General features: G+C 52.2%; 1 protein-coding gene across 1 annotated transcript in view; it reads right to left on the bottom strand.

Moving 5' to 3' along the window:
- Nucleotides 1-506: 506 nt before the first annotated feature.
- Nucleotides 507-13,079, bottom strand: part of LOC119978314 (2'-5'-oligoadenylate synthase 1A-like) — a 40,496-nt gene continuing 27,923 nt past the window's right edge. The window contains exons 5-6 of the mRNA XM_038819857.1: nt 9,072-9,204; nt 507-1,402 (exon numbers count right to left, since the gene is read on the bottom strand). Of these exons, the coding sequence (XP_038675785.1) occupies nt 929-1,402; nt 9,072-9,204 (607 nt within the window). The 3' untranslated portion in view covers nt 507-928. The remainder of the gene's footprint in view (nt 1,403-9,071; nt 9,205-13,079) is intronic.

The following is a 13,079-nucleotide window of genomic DNA, read 5'->3' as shown; positions in this document are numbered from 1 at the left end:
AATTGAAATGAAATGAAAATCGCTTATTATTACGAGTAGGCTTCAATGAAGTTACTGTGAAAAGCCCCTAGTCGCCACATTCCGGTGCCTGTTCGGGGAGGCTGGTACGGGAATTGAATAACTCCAGGGCCGGCCCAAGGCACTGGCAACTCGGGCAGTCGCTCGGGGCGCCATGTGCTAGGGGGCGCCAGAGACTCAGGTCCCGCGCATGCGCAGTTGGGCCGGTGCCAACCAGCGCCTCGCCTCGGCCCCCCCCCCATTCGGCCCTGCCCCCCCCGCCTTGCCCCCCCCGCCTCGCCCCCCCCCTTTGCCCCGCCCCCCCTACCCCCCCGGCCAAAGGGCGCCGAAGTTCAGCTTGCCCGGGGCGCCAGCAACCCTAGGGCCGGCGCTGAACAACTCCCTCAAATAGCTGACACAGACGTGATGGTCTAATGGTCTCCTTCGTTGCTCAATGACCCTATGATGTTTTGGTTATTGTAATATGCACAAAATATTTAACAATCTACTCAATATCTTAATATTTAATAAAATGTAAAATATTCATAGGTTAATTACAGCAAATGAATACATTGTCTATGAGCAAAATCAGTCAAATCAATCCTACTTTAAAGAAGCTGTATTTACTCACTGCTGCCTACATATAATCTAAAATAAATGTTAATGATTGTTATCTGTTAATTGCAATTTCTTCAATGACAAATAGTTTAAACATGTTTCAGAAAGCATAGCATTATGTCCACTTAACATCTTCTTTAGCTTTGATCAAATTTGCAAACAATGTCTTTAAATTCGGGTATTTTCAGATGCAGGCAGATCTGTGGAAAGGATTCATCTAAAGTCCATACAATTGAAACTAATTCAAATTTGATCCCTTTGCTGTGGTGTCATTATGAAATTCATTTAAAAGTTATTGGTATTGCTACTAATTTCAAATCTCTTTGCCCCCGCGGAGACGCAAGTTGATGATGATTTTGGAATGTTGTTTAATGCCGTAGTATTCCAGTGTACGGCCATCTTCTAGTCGTTTCGATTCAAAGGTCAGGTAGTATTGGCTTGGTGAAATTTGCTTCAGAGATTCAATCTTAGTTTTCAGGCTGGAAACGGTGTCTGTTGGGGACACATTAATTGTCAGCGTACGCCCATCTGTATCCGTGACGAATATCTCCATTGGTATTAGCATGAGTAGCTGGAGCTTTGCATCAAAGAATATTCCGGAATCTAACAAGGATGTGTTGTTGGCCAGAATGGTCCTATTAAAGGTCAGGCGCTGCTGGGGTGCTGGAACATTCCATTGTCGCTGGATTCCGTCCTTGATCATTGAGATTTTGCTGGTGATGTTGGCATTCAGGTTTAATGAGGTACCATCCAATCCAGACACAGTGATTTCAAATTCTTTCATTGGCTAAGACAAGTAAAAAGAAAAAGAGATAAAACATTATGGGAGCTGGAAAGACAGTTGTGTCCTTTTTTGCTAAATACACCAAGAACGACATCTCCCTAATCTTCTTTCTGTCTCTCCTGACTGATCCTGGCTGGGGTGATGAATACATTCCAGTATCTCACACAAGTGGTGACTGAGCTCTGACTAGGTGTGTCCAAACTTTTAGTACGTAAAGCTATAAGTCAATGCTTTTTCTCACTCAAGGGGCCAAAGATGAAATTTCTGAAAAGTGACAACACAACATTAAATGTGAATTTAAAAAGTAACAGTTAATGTGAGAAAATAACAACAGGCTCAGCAAAAAAAAGTCAAAGCAGTAAATTGCTCATTTAAAATGAGTAATAAATAAGGTTCTCCATTTGAGTGTGAGGGGGTGAGCCTGGCTTATTGCCGTCTCAGGGTGCCCAATCATTCACTCACTCACTGTCAGACTGGGTGGGAATGTTTGTCGGTGTGTGGGGCCGAGGCTTTATGAGAACTCAGACTGTGAGTGAGCTCGTACACACTCCCCTCTCTCACACACACACTCTCCTCACTCACACACACACTCTCCACTCACACTCTCCCTCTCTCACACACACACTCCCCACTCACACACACACTCTCCACTCACACTCTCCCTCTCTCACACACACACACTCCCCACTCACACACACACTCTCACAGACACACACTCTCCCACACACACACTCTCCCACACTCACACACACTCTCCCAGACACACACTCTCCCACACACACTCTCCCACAGACACACACACTCTCCCCACTCACACACACTCTCCCAGACACACACTCTCCCACACTCACACTCTCCCACACTCACACTCTCCCACAGACACACACACTCTCCCCACTCACACACACTCTCCCAGACACACACTCTCCCACACTCACACTCTCCCACACTCACACTCTCCCACACACACACTCTCCCCACTCACACACACACTCTCCCTCTCTCACACACACACACACTCCCCACTCACACACACTCTCCCCACACACACACACACTCCCCACTCACACACACTCTCCCCACACAAACACACACTCTCCCAGACACACACTCTCCCACACACACACTCTCCCACACACACACACACACTCTCCCCACTCACACACACACTCTCCCTCTCTCACACACACACTCTCCCCCAACACACACACTCTCCCCACACACACACACTCTCCCCACTCACACACACTCTCCCCACACACACACACTCTCCCAGACACACACACTCTCCCAGACACGCACTCTCCCACACACTCTCCCACACACACACTCTCCCTCTCTCACACACACACTCCCCACTCACACACACACTCTCCCAGACACACACTCTCCCTTCTCCCACACACTTTCCCCTCTCTCTCACACTCCCTCTCTCTCTCACACACACTCCCCTCTCTCTCACACTCTCTCCCCTCTCACACACACACTCTCCTCTCTCTCACACGCACACTCTCCCCTCTCTCTCACACACACACTCTCCCCTCTCTCACACACACAAACTATCCTCTCTCACACACTCTCCCCTCTCTCTCACACACACACTCTCCCCTCTCTCTCACACACTCTCCCCTCTCTCTCACACACACTCCCCCCTCTCTCTCACACACACTCTCCCCTCTCTCACACACACACTCTCCCCTCTCTCACACACACTCCCCTCTCTCACACACACACACTCCCTCTCTCTCACACACACTCTCCCCTCTCTCACACTCTTTCCTCTCTCTCACACACTCTCCCTCTCTCTCACACACACTCTCCCCTCTCTCACACACACACTCTCCCCTCTCTCTCACACACACTCTCCCCTCTCTCTCACACACACACTCTCCCCTCTCTCTCTCACACACTCTCTTCCCTCTCTCACACACACTCTCCTCTCTCACACACACACTCTCCCCTCTCTCACACACACACTCTCCTCTCTCTCTCACACACACTCTCCCCTCTCTCTCACACACACTCTCCCCTCTCTCTCACACACACACTCTCCCCTCTCTCTCACACACACACTCTCCCCTCTCTCTCACACACACACTCTCCCCTCTCACACACACACACACACACACTCCCCTCTCACACACACACTCTCCCCTCTCTCTCACACACACACTCTCCCCTCTCACACACACACTCTCCCCTCTCTCTCACATACACTCTCCCCTCTCACACACACACTCTCTCTCACACACACACTCTCCCCTCTCTCACACACTCTCTCCCCTCTCTCTCACACACACTCTCCCCTCTCTCTCACATACACTCTCCCCTCTCTCTCACATACTCTCCCCTCTCTCTCACACACACTCTCCCCTCTCTCACTCACACACACTCTCCCCTCTCTCACTCACACACACATTCTCCCCTCTCTCACACACACACATTCTCCTCTCTCTCTCACACACACTCTCCCCCCTCTCTCACACGCACACTCTCCCCTCTCTCTCACTCACACACTTTCCCCCCTCTCTCACACACACACTCTCCTCTCTCTCTCACACACACTCTCCCCCCTCTCTCACACACACACTCTCCACTCTCCCTCTCTCACACACTCTCCCCTCTCTCACTCACACACTCTCCCCTCTCTCTCTCACTCACACACTCTCCCCTCTCTCTCACACACACACTCTCCCCTCTCTCTCTCACTCACACACTTTCCCCTCTCTCTCACACACACTCTCCCCTCTCTCTCACACACACACTCTCCCCTCTCTCTCACACACACACTCTCTCCACTCTCTCTCACACACATACTTTCCCCTCTCTCACATTCACACTCTCTCCCCCGCTCTCTCTGTGACAAATACACTCTCCACCTGTCTCACACACAGACATGAATACTGACCCTCTTTCTTTCTCACTCACTCTCATGCACACTCTCACTTTCTTGCACTCAAACACTCACTCTCATTCACACTTGCTCTCTCACATTCCATGGACGTTGCCCTTGTTTCAGGCATCACTCTTGCTCTGGCTCCCCATGGGTTCTGTTCTCATTATGGATTGCCTCAGGGCTGCACTCTCGCTCCAGGCCCTTGCCTTGGGGCTGGTTTAGCACATTGGGCTAGGGGCTGGTTTAGCACAGTGGGCTAGGGGCTGGTTTAGCACAGTGGGCTAGAGACTGATTTAGCACAGTGGGCTAGGGACTGGTTTAGCACAGTGGGCTAGTGGCTGGTTTAGCAGAGTGGGCTAGTGGCTGGTTTAGCACAGTGGGCTAGTGGCTGGTTTAGCACAGTGGGCTAGGGGCTGGTTTAGCACAGTGGGCTAGGGGCTGGTTTAGCACCGTGGGCTAGGGTCTGGTTTAGCACAGTGGGTTAGTGGCTGGTTTAGCACAGTGGGCTGGGGACTGGTTTAGCACAGTGGGCTAGGGTCTGGTTTAGCACAGTGGGCTACTGGCTGGTTTAGCACAGTGGGCTGGGGACTGGTTTAGCACAGTGGGCATGGGGCTGGTTTAGCACAGTGGGCTAGTGGCTGGTTTAGCACAGTGGGCTAGGGGTTGGTTTAGCACAGTGGGCTAGGGGCAGGTTTAGCACAGTGGGCTAGGGACTGGTTTAGCACAGTGGGTTAGGGGTTGGTTTAACACAGTGGGCTAGGGACTGGTTTAGCACAGTGGGCATGGGGCTGGTCTAGGGGCTGGTTTAGCACAGTGGGCTAGGGGCTGGTTTAGCACAGTGGGCTAGTGGCTGGTTTAGCACAGTGGGCTAGGGACTGGTTTAACACAGTGGGCTAGGGGCTGGTTTAGCACAGTGGGCTAGTGGCTGGATTAGCACAGTGGGCTAGTGGCTGGTTTAGCACAGTGGGCTAGGGGCTGGTTTAGCACAGTGGGCTAGGGGCTGGTTTAACACAGTGGGCTAGGGGCTGGTTTAGCACAGTGGGCTAGTGGCTGGTTTAGCACAGTGGGCTAGTGGCTGGTTTAGCATAGTGGGCTGGGGACTGGTTTAGCACAGTGGGCTAGTGGCTGGTTTAGCACAGTGGGCTAGTGGCTGGTTTAGCATAGTGGGCTAGTGGCTGGTTTAGCACAGTGGGCTAGGGACTGGTTTAACACAGTGGGCTAGGGGCTGGTTTAGCACAGTGGGCTAGTGGCTGGTTTAGCACAGTGGGCTAGTGGCTGGTTTAGCACAGTGGGCTAGGGGCTGGTTTAGCACAGTGGGCTAGGGACTGGTTTAGCACAGTGGGTTAGGGGTTGGTTTAACACAGTGGGCTAGGGACTGGTTTAGCACAGTGGGCATGGGGCTGGTCTAGGGGCTGGTTTAGCACAGTGGGCTAGGGGCTGGTTTAGCACAGTGGGCTAGTGGCTGGTTTAGCACAGTGGGCTAGGGACTGGTTTAACACAGTGGGCTAGGGGCTGGTTTAGCACAGTGGGCTAGGGGCTGGTTTAGCACAGTGGGCTAGGGACTGGTTTAGCACAGTGGGCTAGGGGCTGGTTTAGCACAGTGGGCTAGTGGCTGGTTTAGCACAGTGGGCTAGGGGCTGGTTTAGCACAGTGGGCTAGGGACTGGTTTAGCACAGTGGGCTAGGGGCTGGTTTAGCACAGTGGGCTAGGGGCTGGTTTAGCACAGTGGGCTAGGGACTGGTTTAGCACAGTGTGTTAGTGGCTGGTTTAGCACAGTGGGCTAGGGGCTGGTTTAGCACAGTGGGCTAGGGGCTGGTTTAGCACAGTGGACTAGTGGCTGGTTTAGCACAGTGAGCTAGGGACTGGTTTAGCACAGTGGGCTACTGGCTGGTTTAGCACAGTGGGCTAGGGGCTGGTTTAGCACAGTGGGCTTGGGACTGGTTTAGCACAGTGGGCTAGGGGCTGGTTTAGCACAGTGGGCTAGTGGCTGGTTTAGCACAGTGGGCTAGGGGTTGGTTTAGCACAGTGGGCTAGGGGCTGGTTTAGCACAGAGGGCTAGAGGCTGGTTTAGCACAGTGGGCTAGGGGCTGGTTTAGCACAGGGGGCTAGGGGCTGGTTTAGCACAGTGGGCTAGGGGCTGGTTTAGCACAGTGGGCTAGTGGCTGGTTTAGCACAGTTGGCTAGTGGCTGGTTTAGCACAGTGGGCAAGGGGCTGGTTTAGCACAGTGGGCTAGGGGCTGGTTTAGCACAGTGGGCTAGGGGCTGGTTTAGCACAGTGGGCTAGGGGCTGGTTTAGCACAGTGGGCTAGGGGCTGGTTTAGCACAGTGGGCTAGGGGCTGGTTTAGCACAGTGGGCTAGGGGCTGGTTTAGCACAGTGGGCATGGGGCTGGTTGAGCACAGTGGGCTAGGGGCTGGTTTAGCACAGTGGGCTAGGGGCTGGTTTAACACAGCGGGCTAGGTGCTGGTTTAGCACAGTGGGCTAGGGGCTGGTTTAGCACAGTGGGCTAAACAGCTGGCTTATAAAGCAGAACAAGGCCAGCAGCGCGGGTTCAATTCCCGTACCTGCCTCCCCGAACAGGCGCCGGAATGTGGCGACTAGGGGCTTTTCACAGTAACTTCATTTGAAGCCGACTTGTGACAATTAGCGATTTTCATTTCATGCTCAGGACCCTGTTTTGTCACTATATCTTCTTCCCCACTATCCCGCATTTATCCGGGTCCTTCAAGAAGGGCCATAGGTCCGGTGGGTCCCTCCGCTTTTCTCTCTATCCCTGCAGGTTTAGGCCACCTTCTCCAGGGTTGGGGGGACAGACAATACATAGTGTGAGACACTCAGACATGGGCAGCACAGGGTGTCCATGGTTAGTGGCCTGTGTGTGCAGGGCATCCGGCCAAGGTGGTTGGTATGTGTGTTGGAATGTGGTGCAGGATGGGATGTGCGGGGATCGGCGGTGGGTGGGGTTCGATTACCCCCAAAGGAGGGGGGTGCCACAGGTGTGTGGGATGGGGTAAGGGGCACGATGGTGGAGGTGGCTCACCCTGGCTAGCCGAGGGGGGGATTGATCATTCTCACCCAGAGCTGCCTGCCAGTCCACCTGGTGGGGACTGCGTGGAATGGGGGTGAAGCCAGGGGCACGGAGGTGGTGACTGAGCCAGGCCGCCCTGAGCAGGTCCTGCAGCTCCTTCCTGAACTGTTGCCCGGTTCTGGTGATGGGTCTCACGGTGCTCAGGCCTCTGCCACCGGCACCCAGGACCGGTTTACATCCAGGGGTGGCAGCCTACCCATCCCGGGGAACAAGGTGCCTACTTCTCCTCCACGCTATCCAACAATGTCTTTAGCTCCGCACCTGTGAATCTCGGGGCTGCCGTCCGGGGTGGCATCACCTTGGCTGGAGTGAGTGTGTGTGGGGAGTGGGGTGCTTATATACAGCTGCAGCCTGTCAGGATCTCTTCTGTCAATCCTGACCCCGGCAAATCACATGCCACCATTGGCTGGAATTGTACTAGTTCCACGTGGCGTCGGTGCTAGCCCATTAACATGTCCTGAATCGCACCGGTACCGGCACTGCTTTCGTCAACGTAGACGTCTCGCGGTTCAGTCCCGGCGTCAGCACTTAGTCTCTCAAACAGAGAATCACATTTTTGCTCAATAATTCTACCAAGTGGGACCCTGTATTTATCTGTTATCCACACCTACAATATCTGGTCAGTCGGAATCCCAGCTAATTCATTCTGTATTCGAGTGCAGAGGTGCTGAGGCCTATTGTTGCACTTCCACAGTCAGAACGGACAGAAATTGAATCTGGGGAATTTCTGATTAGAGTGCATCTTGTTGTAGGAATCCTCACGGTTAGGATGGAGACTTCAACGAAGAAGCAAAATGTCTGTTGCCCATGGACAGGAATTTCCGGTCCTGGGATGGGCGGGACCAGAATATCCCACCCTTCCCTTGCCCACGGGCAGGAATTTCCGGCCCTGGGATGGACGGGACCGGAATATCCCACCCTTCCCTTGCCCACGGGCAGGAATTTCCGGATCTGGGATGGGTGGGACCTGAATATCCCACCCTTCCCTTGCCCACGGGCAGGAATTTCCGGCCCTGGGATGGACGGGACCGGAATATCCCACCCTTCCCTTGCCCACGGGCAGGAATTTCCGGCCCTGGGATGGACGGGACCGGAATATCCCACCCTTCCCTTGCCCACGGGCAGGAATTTCCGGTCCTGGGATGGGCGGGACCGGAATATCCCACCCTTCCCTTGCCCACGGGCAGGAATTTCCGGCCCTGGAATGGGCAGGACTGGAATATCCCACCCTTCCCTTGCCCACGGGCAGGAATTTCCGGCCCTGGAATGGGCAGGACTGGAATATCCCACCCTTCCCTTGCCCACGGGCAGGAATTTCCAGCCCTGGATTGGGCGGGACCGGAATATCCCACCCTTCCCTTGCCCACGGGCAGGAATTTCCGGACCTGGGATGGGCGGGACCGGAATATCCCACCCTTCCGTTGACCACGGGCAGGAATATCCGGCCCTGGGATAGACGGGACCGGAATATCCCACCCTTCCCTTGACCACAGGAAGGAATTTCCGGCCCTGGAGTGGGATATCCCACCCTTGGTCTTTCACCTCTGAGACCTGAGTTCAAATCCTGCTCAGAAATTCCTATGTGCTCTCGACAGCTGGAACTCCGAGATTTAACAACAGAATCTACACAATTTCTACAGTTTACATTTCCGAATATCAAAACTTGATTGTTTATTGAAACAGTTTTACCTGGACTTCCCATGCTTGGACTCCAGAGACACATTGTGATTCCAGCCACCTACTGGCCTCCTTTGCCATCACATGCCACCCCTGAGACGTAGCCACATTTCCAGTTGGATCAGCTGGGTCCAGAATTATTGGCCTGAAAAATGAAACCGTTCCAAAAACAATTATTAACCAAAGGCCAGGGTTCACGAGCAAAATAATGGTGCTCATTGTTATTGATGTGGAAATCATCCAGCAATTCTTGGTGAGAAAGAGATACCACATGAGTTGTGAAGTACCATAAACTGCTGGATGATTGGCATTATTCAGCCACTAGTTTTGCTGAAAAATCACCCTGTACATTTCAAGGAAATACTTCTTACTACATTTGTGCATTATTTAGGAATTAGAACTCTCCCCAGAAATCTTGGCCGGGAGTCTCCGAGCCCATGTGCCGCAATCGCGCTTGGCGCAGGGCTGGAAAATGGGGGTCAGACCCACGATCGGGTCCGACTCCTCTCCCACGATTCCCGGGGACCAGAGAATCTCCGCAAATCACGCGCACGCTATCGACGCAGAGCCAGTCGGGGGCCATTGAAAGAAATCCGCACGGCGGTTCTCCGCCAGCACCTGGTCGAGTTCCTGCTGGTGTGGTTCACTCATGGTTCCACCCGGCAGGCATTCGGAGAGGCGTCTGCGGACTCAGCTTCCCTAGTGGGGGCGGGGGATCCGTCGCTTGGGGGTGGGGCCTCCAGAACGATGGTGGCCACCGATCGGCAGGTGTGCGCTATCTGGGGGGGGGCCTATATTTTTGGAGCCGGCCCACAGCACGGGTCCACCATGTCACGGGCGGGCGGCCGATGCAGGCGGCCATGCGTAGACCCCCGAACGGAAGTGCAGGGCCCCATATCAGCAGCCGGAGCTGCGAGGAGCACATCAGGGCCCTGTTAGTTCCCCGCAGGTAGGAGAATTACTCTGGACTTTCTCCAGGATATAGCCCCATTATCAGAGAATTCCGCTCCTTGTATTGTGATCAGGCACCTGAGGGAGACAGCAGGAAACAAGGTGATATTGGTGGGAAGGGCTGGAGAATATGGCCAAGAGATCTGGTCACAAAATACAGTAAAATCTGCCTTCACAAAAACAGAAAATACTGGACAATCTCAGCATGTCTGACAGCAGCTGTGGAGAGAGAAGAGAGCTCATGGTTTGAGTCTGGATGACTCTTTTTCAACATCTTACGCTTTCTGCCATCCAAAATGTAAGTGGCCCACTGTTTCTCACTTTGTATATTGGCCTGAAAACCCCCTTTGAATCCAGGGATGTGTGAAACCCCAGCACAGGGAGCACTTACCCTCAGCCTCAGTTACATCAGTGGCCTTGTGTGGACCATTCCCTTTCTCTCAAACCAGATGAGAAGCAGTAGATATTACAGAGAAGGATCTTTCTGGTGGGGTGGGAGGGGGCAGCTAGAGATTGTATATTCTTCCTCATCTGCAGTTAAATTATAATGTGAGTTGTGTTAATTTCAGTGTCACGCTCCCACTGTGTTACTCTGGGACAGTCAGGGTCCAGAGTGGAACCTGGCCCGATAGATTCTAACTTTTATTTTTGTGTTTAGAGTTGGTGATGAACAGAGTCAGCGGGTGGATGGTTGACTTTTAACAAAAGAATAAAACACTTATTAAACAAAAATGATTTAACTATAATACACTATCTCTTCACCCAAGCTATACCTTTACAGATATACAAATGTGTAAAGGTAACACAAATTACAAAATAGATCTTGTTCACAGTCGGTGCATAGTCCATGTAAAACAATAGACAGAATGTGGTCAGACAAACCACACTCTGAGGCCAAGTGACAGATGCCACCCAAAACAGCTTCTGCGGATGTTTGTCACACTGAAACAACTGGTCTCACTCAAACTCTGACTTTCATATGAGGGTTTCCCAACCCCGCTCTCGAAGAACACGCTTTGAATCTTGCCCCAAGCAATGTTTTCTCTCGGATGTCTTCACCAAGGATCCACATCCATGGTTTCAACCTCTCCCTTTGGTATTCCCCTGCCCTGGATTGCCATGTGCATTCAAGCTCTCAGGCACCCAGAAACACCAACAGAACACAACTGCTTCATGGGCTGTATTAAGGTGTCACCAACCATAGGATCACCACAGATATCTGGCTTCACTGTAGGCAACTTTTAATCCATTATGTGAGGTTGTCTCTTTGATTTAGAGCCCTTTCTCTGCTCTTTGATTTAATGTCACCAAACAGAACTTATCCAGTTTCCTATTCCTATTCTTTGTTCCTTTGACTTGACTGTCTTCATTCTTTTTCCCCACTCTCTGGTTTCTGGGACTTTCTCGTCCAGTTTCCTGGACTTGCTCTCTGTCTCTCTGTGTTGTCCTACTTCTACAGGCAATTTCTATGGAATGCTCTTGCCTCTGGGCTACCTGGTTCAAACTGACCACTCAAGTGTTCCTTCTTTTCAGTGTGAGTCTTTGGTTGCTCAGCAACAGCTTACATTTTTACACTTTAATTGTTTTACATCATAAAATATTATTACAATGCAGGCAACGTTTAAAGTGAAACTAAACCCACAGACATTCTGTGAGGTTATGAGGCTAAATTGGAATTTTAACTCTTCCTTCTGGCACAAATACAGAAATTCAAATTAGGTTTAAGCGGATACCTTGGCCAGGATTCTCCCTTCTGGGGACTATGTCCTCACGCCGGCAGGAGAACTGGCGCCAACCACTCATCAACAGTCCCCGAATGTGCAGAATTCGCCGCACTTTCAGGGGCTAGGTGGACACCTGAGGGGTTGGCGCTGCTTCCAGCTGGCAGCGAAGGGACGGCGCAAGTTCGCGATGCGCCAAAGGGCAGGCGTGATCTCTCACATGCGCGGTACTGCCGGTGTGGTTCCGCGCGTCTGCAGACTGGCCGCTGTATTTTGGCGCATGCGCGAGGGGTTCTCATCTCCGTGTCGGCCATGGCAGAGCCGTACACGGGCTGGCGCGGAAGAAAGTAGTGGCCCCATGGAACAAGCCCGCCCGCAGATCGGTGGGCTCCAATCGCGGGCCAGGCCACCGTTGGCGCTCCCCCCCCCCCCCCCCCCCAGGGTCCAATCCCCCCACGCTTACCCGAGGACCGCCCCCGCCGACGTACCTGCCAGGTCCCACCATGCGTGAGGTGAGTAATTCACGCCAGCAGCCCCGACCGGCGTGCCGTGAATCCCGCCCCTGCCCGCCAGACGGCACCGGAGAATACAGCAGCCGGCATCGGGGCGGCAGGGTGGGATTCGTGCCGACCCCCCCCGGGGATTCTCTGACCTGTCGGGGGGGAGGGGGTCAGAGAATCCCGCCCCTTACTCCTAATACTTACAATGAAAATAAAAATTACTTAAATAAGCTCTATTTCTAATACAGAGCATTTTAAATATGTGAAGTTGCATGGGGAAGAAACAGATGTTGACCTGTAATAGAATTTGAGGATCTGACCAGAGGTTTTCAGGCGATTATTGAAAATGGGAAAAGACATAGTGGGATGAAGATGTTTCTGAAGAGTTTGATAATGTGGCACCAAGTTGACTTAAAGCTTTGCTACTGATGGCAAATAAGAGAGAGGGTAATACACGGGGGGGGTCGAGGGCATGAGAGAAACGAAAGCTGAAGGAAGTTGCAGAGGCCGGCTAGGACAAACCAGTGACATGATGATGAGGCAACGAGGGTAAATGTTTTAAACTTTAAAAATTAATTTGGTAAAGGAGCTAGAGTGGAATTTTTAATAATAGTTAAGTACAATCTCACATGAGGACATTGTCAGAACTGTTGCCTCATGGGCACATTTTCACAACTAACCATGTGTTGGATTGATTCTTACTCCAAACATCCAGCTGCACATCCGGCACATTCAAATCATGCAGCCAACATGTCGCTGAGTCCATTCCGCGTGACACCAACATTGATGATGAATAATAAAGATCAAGTGATCCGGACTCTAAAAATGTCTTGAATCAGTCCCATTAT

This window comes from Scyliorhinus canicula, chromosome 1, assembly GCF_902713615.1.
Source record: "Scyliorhinus canicula chromosome 1, sScyCan1.1, whole genome shotgun sequence".
NCBI lineage: Eukaryota > Metazoa > Chordata > Chondrichthyes > Carcharhiniformes > Scyliorhinidae > Scyliorhinus > Scyliorhinus canicula.
The sequence above is the reverse complement of the archived record's forward strand: the minus strand, read 5'-3'. Positions and strand labels throughout refer to the sequence as shown.